The sequence below is a fragment of the Zootoca vivipara genome, chromosome 6 (assembly GCF_963506605.1).
Source record: "Zootoca vivipara chromosome 6, rZooViv1.1, whole genome shotgun sequence".
Lineage (NCBI taxonomy): Eukaryota > Metazoa > Chordata > Lepidosauria > Squamata > Lacertidae > Zootoca > Zootoca vivipara.
Window position 1 is genome coordinate 89,677,397 of NC_083281.1, and position 14,476 is coordinate 89,691,872.

A 14,476-nucleotide genomic window follows, 5' to 3' on the forward strand; every position below is an offset into this window, starting at 1 on the left:
AAGAACTCTTGAAAATTTTTGTGTGAATCATAAATCAAGTATATTTGAGCAGCTTGATATGCTATGCTACTGGACCAAAATCCATTTGGGTGGCAGAATTTTAACACCCACAGTTTCCTGTAGCACATTTTCTTCTTAGTATGTTTTGTCATTAATGTAATTAGGAAGATTAATTTGAGTTGACTCCGCAATCTTGCTGTGTCCCTTGAATTTTGTGGGAAGTCATAGGGAAGGTTTTGTTGTTTAAAATGACTCAGCCAATTTCAATGCCTTTTATTTTGTCCAAAGCTGTGTTGTTGTGAGAGCTGTCGTCCTGCCTTTTTCCATGGAAAGTGGAAAAGGTTGTCTTGTAATTTGGCCCCCAAAGGGTCATTTTGAACAAAAAGCCAAACAAACCCACTGTCAATCCCAGCAATAGCTGAAACGCATCCCAAATAAATGGTTACAGTTCCCAATCGTTCCCTGATTGATGATGCATTGCTTCTAGTCTTTTTAGCTGTGTTTCTGCTCTCCAGTTGAGAAATCACTTAGAAAAATTTTGCCAGGCTTGGACCACAAGTTGTATAGAACATCCTGTTTTTATCTGATTTTGTTTCAAGACTATATTCATATATACAGTGGTACCTCTGGTTAAGAACTTATTCCGGAGGCCCGTTCTTAACCTGAAACTGTTCTTAACCTGAGGTACCACTTTAGCTAATGGGGCCTCCCGCTGCCACTGCGCCCCCAGAGGATGATTTCTGTTCTCATCCTGAAGCAAAGTTCATAACCCGAGGTACTACTTCTGGGTTAGCAGAGTCTGTAACCCGAAGCATCTGTAAGCTGAGGTACCACTGTATATATATATATAGAGAGAGAGAGAGAGAGAGAGAATCCTTATTTGCATCTGCCTTTGGCCATAGCAATAAAACAACAACACAATATACAAAGAATAGAAATAAAAAGTCAGTTATAGAAAATACATTTTAGGGTTTTGAATTAATAGTCAAATAGTGAATCTTTCTAATTGCCCCAGCGAAAAACCTTGCAACCTTCGCTGTCACCTGTTCATCTTGATCTGCCAAGAGAAAGCACACTGTGGCAGTGGCTGGGCAACCCGGAATGGACAATAAAAGAGGGGTGATTCCTCAAGTCTTTATAAAGAGTGCAAGCCAGAAGGGCATGCGCCACTGATTTGGTACTGCCATCTTTTTTTTTTTTTAAATGCATTCAAAGCTGTTGGTGTTTGTCCTTTTTCAGGAGTCACATTGGCAAAGCAATCCTAAGCCAACCAGCCTGTGTATCCAAACTTCTCTCTCTGCTCTTGGACCAGCGCCCCTCTCCAAAGCTGGTCCTCATCATCCTTCAACTTTGTCGTGCTGCTCTTCCACTCATGAGTGTAGAGGACTGCGGGAATGTCGAATTGCCGCCCTGGAGTTACTCTGTGCCCTCCCTAAACAGTGAGCAGGATGACCCCAGTGACCCAGCTTCTAAAATTGCCTCCCTGCTCTTAGCAAAACTGGCTGATTACGTGGTACCAGGTAGGGAATGCGCAAGATCTTGAGAAACTAATCATTGCTGCATGAGAATTCAAGGAGCATCTTTCACTTTTGTGATCCTCCTTTTATAACAGCTTGGAAACCTCCACAAAACGTTTCAGGGGTGGGTCACAGAAGCACGTTGCCTCAGTGTTTCCATTGTCTGCCCTGATCTCCCATAGCCTTTGGGAGTTTCCAGATAAGCAGGTGCTACAGGCCACTTCTACCCCTATGTTCTAGCTCAGCCTTTAAGGTTGGCTTGGAGTTTTGTCTCAAGCCCCCCATATATGTGCTTAGCCTGGACCTCAAGGCTTTTCAGAGAGATGCTCCCAGTGGCTGGACCACGAGTCTGGGCTTTTCTTCCCCAGAGAATCTCTATTGCTCAAATTGTAAATCTCAGTCTGCACATGCAATATCCTCAGGACAGGACAGGACCATTTCATGCTGCAAGTTTGTTCTCCAGTGTAATGGATCTTAAGACGCCACCATGAAATGATTTTTTTGCAGACAGAAATGCCATTTTTCAATGTTCTTTGAAGTAAAAACCATGTGCCAAGAAAAACTAGCAAGGCTTTCTTTTCCCTCTTCCTTTGCTCTGTGGTTCTAGCTTAGCAAAAGATCAGAACTGGGAAAGGACACTCAGGAGCTAGCTAAACTTCTCAAAACTTAGATGTTTTTGCCTGACCTAGGCGATTGTGGGGAGGTGGTGTTAACCCGTTAGTGTCTCAATATCCCTGTTTGCAGTTTAAAGTATTACAGTCCAAGCAGGACTCTACCATCATATTTTTCTGCATATACCTATCTGTAGACCAAGCCTACACCCATTGGAATAAGTGTGAGACATTTTTTTTCAAACTGACCTTTGGAAGCCTGAGATACTTCAGGATTAGGACAACAGATGGTCTCGCCATTGTAGCTAGGAGTTATGTGATTAGCTTGCCCATTCCTGTAGCTTGGTATAGGGCAAACTATAAATTGAATTAAATTTCTTTAGTGTTTGTATACTACCAGAAAGGGTATAAAATGTGTTTACAGCTATTGCTTGAAGCTTGTTTTCCTCCTTGCTTGTAGGATGTCAGACAGTTCTTTCTCCAACTGCTTCTGAACCTGATACTTCACTGACAAAAGCCAGCCCAAAAGGTTCCCTTAAAGGAGACAAAGATCCAGGAGAAGAGAGTGAGGCTGTGGATGGCAAACTTTCCATTTTTATACATAAGCGGGAAGACCAGTCATCTCATGAAGTACTTCAGCCATTGCTGAGGTAATTTGAACTCTGTGGAACACAGTTAAGAAATCTGGACGCCGCAGCCACATTTATTCTGTATTTTATCCTTCCCTTTGTAGTAGCTCAGAAGGTCGGCCATTTCGTCTTGGAACAGGAGCCAATATGGAGAAGGTGGTTAAGATGGATCGAGATATGACCAAAGTAAGGGCAAAATAAATTAATTGTGTGAATCGCTTAATCCACTTTGCAAGAGTGAAAAGAATAATTACAATTTTTTCCAAGAAGGTGTGGCTTGCCAATTGATGCTTTTATAGTTAGCCTGCAAGACTAGAAAAAGAGGGATTTCTAGTGATAGCTAGCCTTGGGATAAATGGCATTGGCCCGTGCATTCCAAATAGTGTGTGAGTTGCAAAAGAGCTGTTTCTTTTTCAGAGTGGTTGCTGCGAAGTGATCACGGAGGAAGCAGCTGCCGCTTTGCGGAAGGCCACCAAGTGGGCACAGTCCGGATTGATCGTGAGTGTGGGGCCACCAGTGGAAACGGTCAGTCCTGAAAGCACTAGCGGCCTGTCAACTGGGGACAAAAAGAAAACAGCACAAATCTCCATTTGCAGGGAACGGAACTCAGAGCTTGCCAGGTACAGAATCTCTGCTGGTATCCAGAATACCCTGATGTAGAGTGGAAGTGGACTGTACTCTTCCACCCTAGACTTAAGTGGGGACAGGGATATATCCATGTTGCCTAGAGAGGGTCACAAAGAGGTGGGCATAGGACTTTTCTACTCTCCCTGTTTACTCAAACTCTGCTAGGGAGAAACTTAAATATTCTTGTAACTTCTCCAAACTGGTTGTAAGCACATCCCATTTCAGCATTTTCTCAAAAGCACATGCCATTACTGCTTTAGTCTTATGGCTTTATCAGCTGCTGAGTCACTAAACAAGGTATTTCTCACCTTCTTTATCCACTAATGAGACCGTTCCCATCCTTTTTATCAACTAACAAGGCTTTTCTCCTCTTCATTTTTTTTTCCAAGCACCAAGGTCTCATCTTCTTTGTAAGTCAAATGTCTTAACAGCCATAATCTCAGCCACACAATTGGTTTGTCTAATCAAAGGTCACTCTGGCACCTAGTTAGCTTCCCTGTAGAGGTAGGGAACCTCTTTCAGGCTGTGTGGGCCGCAGTCTGTTGTGGGCAACCTTCCAGAGGTTGCATCCCAGTGGTGGTCGGGGGCCACAGGCAAAAGTGGATGGTCTTACCTTTGTGCAGTGCATCATATTCTACCCACACAGAAGTTGAAGGTTTCTGACTTGCTTTATGTTTCTGACATGCACACCCATGTCTCCATCCTTTATCCAGGCAAGCATTATCACAGTTCAAGGACACTTTCCTGCCAGAAAAAGGCAACGAAGGGGGTAATGGAGTAGGGCTGGTAAAACGTGGGGCCAGGCAGAGTGACCTTGAGGGCCTTGTTTGTCCTGCAGACCTGAGGTTCTGCTGCAGGCAAAGATGACATGAGATCTTTCCACTACTGTCACCCACTTGCTAATCAAAGAGTTATTTGCGCCTGGCAGGGGTGGGTTAGCAACTCAGCCCACCATTCATTTTTCTCAACAGAACCGACCCTGTGAGGCCCTTCATCAGTGGCCATGTAGCAAACAGCATGGCGGCAGAGGTGATTGCTTTGCTTCACAGCTTGCTCATGGCACCAGAATCCAATGCAGCTCAGATATGGACAACCACAGCTGAAAAAGTAAGTCAGGGAAGGATCCTTAGCTTTTGGGGTGTGAACATGAAAGTTAATAATAATAATAATAATAATAATAATAATAATAATAAATTTTTATTTATAACCCCCCCTCCCCAGCCAAGACCGGGCTCAGGGCAGCTAACACCAAATATAAAAGTTAATTAAAATACAGCTTAAAAAACAAGATTAAATACAACATTAAAATTAAAATGCAGCCTCATCAGAAAAAGTAAAAGGGGGGAGGGGATCAAGTTGATTCCAGGCCAAAGGCCAGGCAGAACAACTGTCTTACAGGTCCTGCGGAAAGAAATCAAATCCCGCAGGGCCCTGGTCTCATGAGACAGAGCGTTTCACCAGGCCAGAGCCAATGTTGAAAAGGCCCTGGCTCTGGTTGAGGCTAATCTGACTTCCTTAGGGCCTGGGATCTCTAAGTTGTTGCTATTTATGGACCTTAATGTCCTCCACGGGGCATACTGGGAGAGGCGGTCCTCTTGCCCAAACTGGAACATGAGCTTTTTCTGTAAGCATAAAAAGTCACCTAGAATTCAGTCAGAAGAAAGCAATTATGCAAAGGTAGGGCCTACCGCAAAATATTGGAGTGAATCCAGTATCAAGGATATTACATGTTGTCAAAGGCTGAAATTGGCCAGTTCTCCACACCCCTATCCCTGTCCTTGTTTTCCATTTCCTTTTCCTAGCCAAGCCCCTTTATAGAAAAATAAAGTTTGTGTGTATTTTCCCACACTCCCTCAGGTCCTTTCGCGTGCTCTGATGTATATTCCTCAGCTGGGAAAATATGCAGAAAGCATCCTGGAGAATGGCAGCAGCAGCGGAAGGAAACTCGCCAAGCTTCAAAGGATTGCTCGCCAGGCAGTCGCTGCTCTTTGCGCTCTTGGTGGCTTCAAAGAGACGATCAAAATTGGCTCTGAAGTGCAGGTGACTGGCCATGCGCCCTTTAATTCCTCACCCCACCCTCTGTTTTGCAAATCAGTGGCAAAGCTTCTGTTTGAGGATATAAAACACTTGTCATTCTTTCTGTTATGGCTGCCATGTTTCTCTGTGCAGTATGCTAGGTTTGTTACTTCATCCATAGCAGTGAATTATTTATAGCCCCAGATAAATCTAACTTTCATTCCTGACTGTTCCCTCTTTCTCTTTTCAATAGGTTTTGGGTAGGGGAATAGCAGGAAGCATTGGAGTGGTGGCATCTATTAATGAACAGGAAGGTATAGCAACGGTCAAATTTCCGCCTACCAGTATAGACTGTAGAAAGACCTCCCAAGCATCAGACATTTTAACTATTCCATTATCTAGGCTCTGTGTTCCAAGATCAGAGGTAAGGTCATTTTAAAATCCAACGCTGAGCATAATACTTCAACCGTGTAAATAAGCCGACAAAAGTTGCTGGCCTGCAGTTTTATTTTACTACCCTGCTATAGAGACCAGTGGCCTGCATTTCAAGAGAAGCCTTCTCATCTGTGGCCACCATGGGAACATAGGAAACTAGCCTCAGTTAGTTGTGGTTTTGTAATTGCCTCATACCAAGTGGGCTGGGAGAGAAAGGATAGGCTTCCCTTCCTCTGTGGCCAGCACAGAACCCATGTGGGATGCTGGAGATGGGACAGAGACACATTCGTTTTCTGCTAGCCCTCTTACTTCCCTGCATGAGATTATTTGTCACATATAGCTACTGGGTGAGTTGTTGCATGCAAGGCTATAGGACTGAATTGTCAAATTCAAGCTGCAGTTTAAAATCTGAGCAGCTTTTTAGAGGGGGCACTTCATGAGTGGGTTGTTGTTGTTGTTGTTTTGAAAAGCTGACGTGGGGCAGTTTGGGCATTCTGTAAGGAAGGCAGTTTGAAAGTTTTATTCCAGTGATATATAATGTAAATCATTGAGATTTTGTGGCTATCTTGCCATTTTCTTCTTGGTTTGTAACTTTTTAAACCGTGCAATGTGTTTTTGTGATGATGTAATAATGAGGCTATATAACTCCAGGTAATTCCCTCATTTCCCAGAAACTAACAACTTGAATTTAACTTTTTACCGTGCCCCCTCCTTCACCACCACCAGGCATTGCCTCTCCATAAACTGTCCATCACTGAGAAGGTAGTACAGGCAGTCCAGTCCATGTTGCTTCCTCAGGAGGGAAGTCTCTCTATTCATACCTCACTTCCTGCAACAGGAGATGGCTCAACTCCAGTAATGGCAGTGGTCCGACTCCTTGCTGAAATTAGAACCAGGTGAGTGGTGGCGGTTCTGGCAGTGGTTGAGCTATGGCTGGGAGGCAGGTACCACGGAGGGCTGGGTACTTTGCTAGGTGGATTGAAAGTAGGGTTACCATATTTTGAAGAGCAGAAAAGACGACACAAATGCTGCTTCTACTATTAACTAAGGGACACGGGTGGCGCTGTGGTCTAAACCACAGAGCCTAGGGCTTGCCGATCAGAAGGTTGGCGGTTCGAATCCCCGCGACAGAGTAAGCGCCCGTTGCTCGATCCCTGCTCCTGCCAACTTAGCAGTTTGAAAGCACATCAAAGTGCAAGTAGATAAATAGGTACCACTCTGGCGGGAAGGTAAATGGCATTTCCGTGTGCTGCTCTGGTTTGCCAGAAGCCGCTTAGTCATGCTGGCCACATGACCCGGCTCCCTCGGCCAATAAAGCGAGATGAGCGCCGCAACCCCAGAGTCGTCTGCGACTGGACCTAATGGCCAGGGTTCCCTTTACCTTTAATTACTTTTAACTATGGATCGCTATCACAATTCTACCCATGAAAAAGAGGACACGTCCTGGAAAAAGAGGGCTTATGGCACCTCAGAAGTGAAGTGGATAACGGGGTGAAGACGGATAGAGAAGGCAGAGCTCATGGTGAATCCCTCAAGTGTGGGACAAGCTCACCTTCCTCCAGACTCAGCAAATGAAAGGCCAGGCATGCCTACCAGTGCATGCTGTCTGCATCTGATGAGCGTCACTCTGCCTGTTTATTATTAAAAGTGTAAAATGAACACTTAGTAATTGATTCATTGCTTTATTGATTGTAAGTTCCTTGGGATAGACATTTGCCTAGAAAGCAGCCTAAAATATTTAAAATTTTATATAGAATATTATAGCAAAAAAGGGGGAAACTGCTCCATTCAAGAGAAATCTTTGGCGACATTGCAGAGGGCAGCCAGTCAGTATCATGGATAGGAGGCTTCTGCTTCAAACGTGTAGAACCAGAATTTTTTGAGCTCTGGCCTAGAGGGGAAAAGTGCATCTCACCTGTGCACCGCAAGTGCGCTTCCAGGTCATGCACTGCTCTACATTATGTCTGCCTTTACCCTTAATTCAGCAAACAGCAAACATATCCACTGGATACAGTGTATGGCTATACTGAAAGGACTTGTGCCACTTTTAGACAACTTGTTTGTTGAACATTTATCCTGATTTGTTTGCATAAAGTTTGCAAGGAGGGTATATAATAACAACTGTATGCAGGCAGTGACTGATTTACATGCATCCAATTGACGTTCAACAGTGCACACTTGCAACGTGGCAACCCGGAGGTTGCCGGAAAAGGGGGCAGGGCATATCAGGGTGGAGTAGGCTTATGTTCCCTCCTCTGATGTACGCGGGGGTCAGGAATATTTTCCCCAGCCTAATTGGTTGTTGCCTGTGTTGAGCATTTGTTCTGATTTGTTTGCAGGAAGTTTTTATCACGTTGCGTCAACTATTGTTATCTCATGCTTCCTATTGCCTTTTCCCATCACTTTCTTTATCACAAAAAGCCCAGTGAGACCTAATGAACAACTAAAACCAGTAGTCCTAACTAGCAGGCAAGGGATTATTTTCCCCAAGACACTTGTTTCTGCCAGCAGTACAGAAGGGATCTGCCAGCAATGCAATCTGTGTAATCTTGTGTATGTTCTGGCAGGATTTTTCAATCCTTGTTGTCCTTTTTGTCTCCCCCTCTGCTCTCTCTCCCAAGAGCATGCCTGGTGATGGCACAGTTGCTGGAGGATAGCTCCTTCTGTGAAGAATTCATCCAGCAGTGTCCAGCTGCTGTGGAAGTCCTTAACCTCGTTGCCCAGGAATGCAGCCCTGGTAGGAACTCAGTCTTGCTTAATGCAGCAATGAGCTTGGCCCATATTTAAGATACAGTGTGTGTTTTTGCTGTGGCTTCCGCATGCAGTTTGATTGAAATAAGGTTAGTAACTAGGTTTGACCAGTCTGGAGCAGGGCAAATGGCTATATCCTCACCCCAGAAGTGGTCCTACTTACTTACTTACATCTGACAGCTGTGCGGTCTGTTCTGAAGGGAGAAAAAAAGGATGCCAGACAGCAAGCATTTCTCAGTTTCTCCTCCTTCCTACAGCCAGATGGAGCTTAAAGGGTTCAGTTTACCCCCTCTGAAGAGCATGATAGCCAACTAGCTGCCATCTGGAAGCCAGTTTGAGTCCATAAGCTACCAGTAGCTCACTGAGCTGAAATAAGCTATCCATCATCTACTGAGAAAGGGGCAGAGGTATAATTTTAACTGGGGAGTCCATGTTGTATATTGGCTAGAGCACGGGTGTCAAACACAAGGCCCGGGGGCCAAATCCGGCCCGCCAGACCTCGTCATGTGGCCCGTGTAGCCAGGGCCGGAGTGTCCACAAAGGTAGACTAGGCGGAAATGGAGGGGGCGCTGCCGCTGCTGCCCGCCCGCCCACAGTGCCCAGAAGGGAGAGTGAGGGCTCCGACAACGCCTTCCCTCTCCGCCAGCAAGCGCGCGACAAAACGTCCCCGGGGCTGCAGGCAGGCAGGCAGGAGAGCGCCTGCCATGGCGCCCGGAAGCTCTGGGCTACAACAGGCGCTCGCAGAAGCTGGGAGCACCACGCCCCACCACCCGCCCCACCCCATCCGGGGCTGGGGAAGGGACCTGGCAGGCAGGGCCCTGGGCACGGCGCTGGAGCGGCACGGGACTCTGCGCACCCTTACAGCGCTCCGTTTCTAGGCTCCTCGCGCCTAGAAACGGAGCGCTGGAAGGGTGCGCAGAGTCCCGTGCCGCTCCAGCGCCGCACCCAGGGCCCTGCCTGCCATATCCCTTCCCCAGCCCTAGCGGCGGCGGGCTGCAGCCTTCTACCCTTAAGAGCACTTGAGAGAGGCGAGTTCGCTGCTTCTGACGGGAGGCAAGTCGCAGCCTCGTCTCCCGCGCGGCTTCTGATGCCCCATGGCTTCCGTGAGTGAAGGTCTTTCTGCAGACTCACCACAATCCCCTCTCCCCCCCCCCCTCCCGGGCTGCCTGAATGCTGCATTTCCCGGTGCCTCGGCTTTCTAATCTGTCTACACCAGCTCCCTGCACACCTTCTCTGGTTGCCAGGTATGGTCCTTCGACCCCGGGAAGGTCGAGATAATGAAGGCGCCTTTGTGCAAGGCGCGCCCAGGAAGAGGTGCATGTTTGGGACCAATAGGTGTGAGCAATGCAGATTTGTTTTCCTTGGTGTGCACATATATATTAGAATAAGATATTTGTTTGTTTGCAACGCGTGCTACTCGGTGTGTGCGCGCGTGTGTAAACAGAGCTTCAAGCCACACACACCTTGCCCCATTGTTCTCCCCCCTCAGCGGCCGAACCTTCCCTTTCTTGATGGGGGGGAGAGCTTTGTCCAGTGGTAAGTGGGCAGGGCAGTGAAGCCCATGAGAAATAGGCATGGGGTGGGGGTTAGGGGTGGGGGTGGGGTTAAGTGCAACTCCTCAGTCGATCCCGCGCCACAGCGATCCTCCTCTGTAGAAAGCAAGAGATCTGGGAGGACCTTGCCTTGAAATCTGCCAATGATTGCGGGTGTTTGAGCGCCTTGGTTGCCTTCCATATGGTTGCTCTAGGCGGGTTGCAAGGATCTGAAGGGTCACCTGAATCCGGGTCGTCAAAAGTGGGGAACTGTGCTCGATCCTCCTCCCCACCCCCCTCCCAAAAGCGTCCCTGTCGGTAACACCTGGCTTAAGATATCTCTGCTGCTGCAGTAGGTAGAGCATGTCATCTTAGGGGGGTTGAACTAAAGTTTTGCAGATTTCTCCTATGAGGAAGTCTTTAAAATACGTTTTTGAGGTGTGAGGAATTAAAATCTGCTCTTATTTTTGTGACCGGACTACATTTGGCTTGGTAAAAAAAGCACATAAATTAGTTTTGCAGAACTAAAAACAGTTATTACTTACATTATTACAAAAAAACAGTAATAATTGAATGCAGTGACAATAATTTATGATAATCAAGAGTGGACACATAGTCCTACAGATACAACCGGCCCTTTGAGGGTGACCAAACTGCTGATGCGGCCCCCAATGAATTTGAGTTTGACACCCCTGGGCTAGAGTATCAGCCTTGAAGCTCACTGGATGAGTCTTGGCTCAGTTTCTTACCGAGAGGTTGTGAAGGTGAAATGGAGTTTTTGGTACAACCCACGTTTGGCACCCTGAGCTCCTTGAAGGAAGGGCAGGATTAAACTAATACAGTGGTATTTCAGTTTACAAACTTGATCCATTCTGGAAGTCCGTTCTTAAACTGAAACCGTTCTTAAACCGAGGTGCACTTTCTCTAATGAGGCCTCCCACCGCCGGTGCCCTTCCACTGTTCAGCTTCTGTTCTTAGACTGAGGTAAAGTTCACAAACCAGGACACTACTTCCAGTTTTGCGGAGTTCGTAAACCAAATCGTTCGTAAACAGGGATGTTCTTAAACCGAGGTACCACTGTATGAATAAACAGCTGGAACATGTCACAATCTGACTTCGCTAGTTAGCAAGTCTTTTGCTAATTCTACCTTGGAGGTATTTGAGATCACACTCAGAGGTTAAAAATAGGGTTTAGGAGGACTCCGTGAAGTGAATGGCCCCATTCTCATCTTAAGGTCTGACAGGCACATTGTTGCTGGCTTTGTTTGTAATCTTCTAGGGGAGCGGCTCCTTGTTGTAGAAGTGCAGTGTGAAAGGTTAAGGATGCTGTATCGTGACAGCGCTCGCCCCCCACCGCCACCTCTCCAGGCAGACCGAAGGCAGGTAAATATATAAGCAGAGGCTTAGCTTCCCTCCTCCTTGAACTGTTTTGGTGCCTGAAGAAGGCAGATGATGAGCTAGTATTACAGCATAAAATGTCCAATTCTACATCTGTTCATGATTGTCTCTTGCCAAGTGTACTTTGGAGTTTGCAGGCAAAAAACCAGTTTATACATTGCAGTTATGTATAATTAAATGCAGGCCCTTCTCTTCTTGGTTCAGCCCAAGGAAGTCACCTGGAATCCTTCTAGGGTCTTCCCACCTGTGCGAGCCTGTATGTTCTCCTCACATCTTACAGCCGTGACTTTCCTTGCGGATCCCAGTGCCGGTGGAGGGCTGCCTCGTGGCACCTTCATTTACGCCACATCGCCAGTTCCGGTACAGGTGAGAATTCATGATGGGTATAGTTGCCTCTTTACCTGTGTTCAAGCATGCACAAATACTGATTCAGAAGGTGCTGAGAAGTGCCTTTTATTCTGGGTTAATCCGTGGGTGGTTGTGTGTGTGTGTGTTCTTTGTTCCTTTCTCCAGGCACCATCCTTCTATTGGGAGATTGAGATAGTGTCCTACGGAGATACAGATGATGACACAGGGCCGATTGTTTCGTTTGGCTTTGCCACAGAAGCAGAAAAGCGTGATGGAGCATGGACCAACCCGGTGGGCACCTGCCTCTTCCACAAGTAGGTTGCAAACAAATCTACTGTGAAGCTGTATCAGTATCTGGTGTAGGAAATCTTAAGGAACTCATGATCAGGCAACCTTTATTTCTGTTATGAGGGTCCCAGAATGAGACCAGTGGGTGTCGGTGTTCTGTGTAACTTCCTTCCGTAATCTGCCCCAGGTATTGAGCACAAGCCCATTTACACATCTAAGCGCATTTGTACTGTACGCCCTTTGGTGCTCCACAAAAGGTCTGAATGTTTTCTGCTATCTCAGTATGGTAACAATTGAGCATGGGCTTGTTGAAGTTTACTTTTAGGGACCTAACCCTCCTAGTGCTCAAGTGAATTATTAAGTGAATTGTTTCTCCAGCTAATGCTTCACCCCTTTCTTCACATGGTTTCAGCAATGGAAGGGCTGTTCATTACAATGGTTCCAGTTTGCTGCAGTGGAAAAGTGTGAGACTGGATGTGACCCTCTCTCCTGGTATGTCGGCTATGTTTAACCTGCAAGCATCTTATGAGAGCCACATCAGGAGTAGCAGAGAGATACAACCTTTTACCCTTTTCTTTTCCCCTAGGTGATGTTGCAGGCATTGGCTGGGAAAGGGCAGAAGGCACCCCTCCTCCTCCAGGGCAGCCAGCCAAAGGCCGAGTGTATTTTACATACTGTGGACTGCGGTTGGGGCCATATCTGGAGGATGTTTCTGGGGGAATGTGGCCTGTCGTCCATATCCAGAAGAAGGCAGGTTAAACACCCACTGTATCTCCAAGCTAGAGTTCACCAGAGCTTGGCCCCAGATCCAATTCTTAAATCCAGGCATTTGAACACATAGAGCAAAAATTATGGCGAAAGCCCCTGTTCTTGTGCAGAGTACCTTTCTCTGTTTCTCTCTATTGTGTAATCATAACCAGCCCAGACACACCTAAGGGGATAAATGAATTTTTAATATATATATATTGTTGTATATTAGGTTGTTTTCTCTTTTGTTTTTGCCTTGTTTTTGATGTTCACTTTTGAAAGTTGCTTTAAGTTCCGATTTGAAAACATATAATAATAATAATAATAATAATAATAATAATAATAATAAAACAAGAACAACTGCAATAATGAAAAATAATCCAATTCCTCATGCTCTCTGACAATTGCTCATGCTTGCTGGGGTTGATGGGAGTTGGAGTCAGATAACATCTGAATGGTACCACATTGGCTACCCCTATCCTGGCACTGATGTGTTTGTTCTGTAGAGAAAAATTCTTTCTGTGGTTAGAGAGATCTATAAATAAGTTTCCATAACGCTTGGCGTTGGATTCCCAGCAACAGATTCAGGAGCTTGCCCCTTTTAACCTGGCTGTTCAGCTCTTCCTTTCTTACACAGACTACTGCTTTTGTTGGCTGCTTTAATGCCCTCTCTTGGCTTCATTTGGATCTCTTCTTGTTACTTTATATGCATTATTAAAATTTATTTAATTCTATCCTGATTGAGGGGTCCAGCAGAATTGAGAAGCGGCTGAAAATAACCCAAATAATTAGATATAGAGTTCAATATTCAATATTATTAATAGCACAGTGGAGAATCTTTTCATGTTTCCTTTTTCTAATACTAATTTCCTTTTTGGACAACAACTGCATTATTAATAATACCATTTTTTAAAAAAATGCTTCTTGGGTTATTGTGCAACAGAAACCGTAGTTCTCAGAAGTATTTAGCAAGCCAAACACAACCCTCTGTTGCCAGAGTACAGCAAAGAGCATGAGACTGAAAGAGGTCACAAGCTGACCCCTTCTGCTTTGCTTCCGTCCCCTTGCAGAACACCAAAGTCCGAGCCAATTTTGGGTCTCGTCAGTTTGCCTATGCAGAAGGCCAAGCTCACCGAAACGCCGCCGACCTCTGCATCGACCTCGCAGAAGAAATAAGTGCCAACTTTGAAGCATTGCCTTTTGCCATGGCTTCCGATAGTGATAATGACGCAGGCACCAGCACCGCCTCCGACCCAGGGACTCATGGGCCGCCTTGCCGGATTGCCGCTGTGGCCACAGCTCAGCAACGTAAGAAGAGCAGCTCCCCTCTAGTAGCAAAACAGACTAGACATGCCAGTGGAGGGTGACTGGAGCTCTGGCATTAAGTGCTGGAGTGTTATTATTACTAACACTTGAATACCTTAATTTGGAAAGGAATCAAAAACCTTTTCTTGTTAGTTTTTATGATGGCCCTAGGAGGTAGGTCATGAACCTTCTGCCTTTGCAAATGAGGATCTGAAATGCAGGGCATAGCTACACTGTAGGCCTGACCCAGTTTAAGTGTCATGACTGTCTTG

At 46.0% G+C, this 14,476-nt stretch overlaps 1 protein-coding gene across 8 annotated transcripts in view; it reads left to right on the forward strand.

Annotated features, from left to right (window-relative positions):
• HECTD4 (HECT domain E3 ubiquitin protein ligase 4) overlaps positions 1–14,476 on the forward strand; it is a 111,822-nt gene that overhangs the window by 66,353 nt on the left and 30,993 nt on the right. For 4 of the 8 annotated variants that reach the window (XM_060276330.1, XM_060276331.1, XM_060276332.1 and 1 more), the window contains exons 36-50: positions 1,240–1,520; positions 2,589–2,778; positions 2,862–2,943; positions 3,175–3,377; positions 4,356–4,491; positions 5,242–5,424; positions 5,654–5,824; positions 6,562–6,731; positions 8,457–8,572; positions 11,398–11,501; positions 11,700–11,882; positions 12,030–12,178; positions 12,565–12,644; positions 12,739–12,902; positions 13,970–14,207. In XM_060276330.1, the coding sequence (XP_060132313.1) occupies positions 1,240–1,520; positions 2,589–2,778; positions 2,862–2,943; positions 3,175–3,377; positions 4,356–4,491; positions 5,242–5,424; positions 5,654–5,824; positions 6,562–6,731; positions 8,457–8,572; positions 11,398–11,501; positions 11,700–11,882; positions 12,030–12,178; positions 12,565–12,644; positions 12,739–12,902; positions 13,970–14,207 (2,450 nt within the window). The remainder of the gene's footprint in view (positions 1–1,239; positions 1,521–2,588; positions 2,779–2,861; positions 2,944–3,174; positions 3,378–4,355; positions 4,492–5,241; positions 5,425–5,653; positions 5,825–6,561; positions 6,732–8,456; positions 8,573–11,397; positions 11,502–11,699; positions 11,883–12,029; positions 12,179–12,564; positions 12,645–12,738; positions 12,903–13,969; positions 14,208–14,476) is intronic. The other 4 variants (XM_060276333.1, XM_060276334.1, XM_035120135.2 and 1 more) reach the window with 1 other exon arrangement.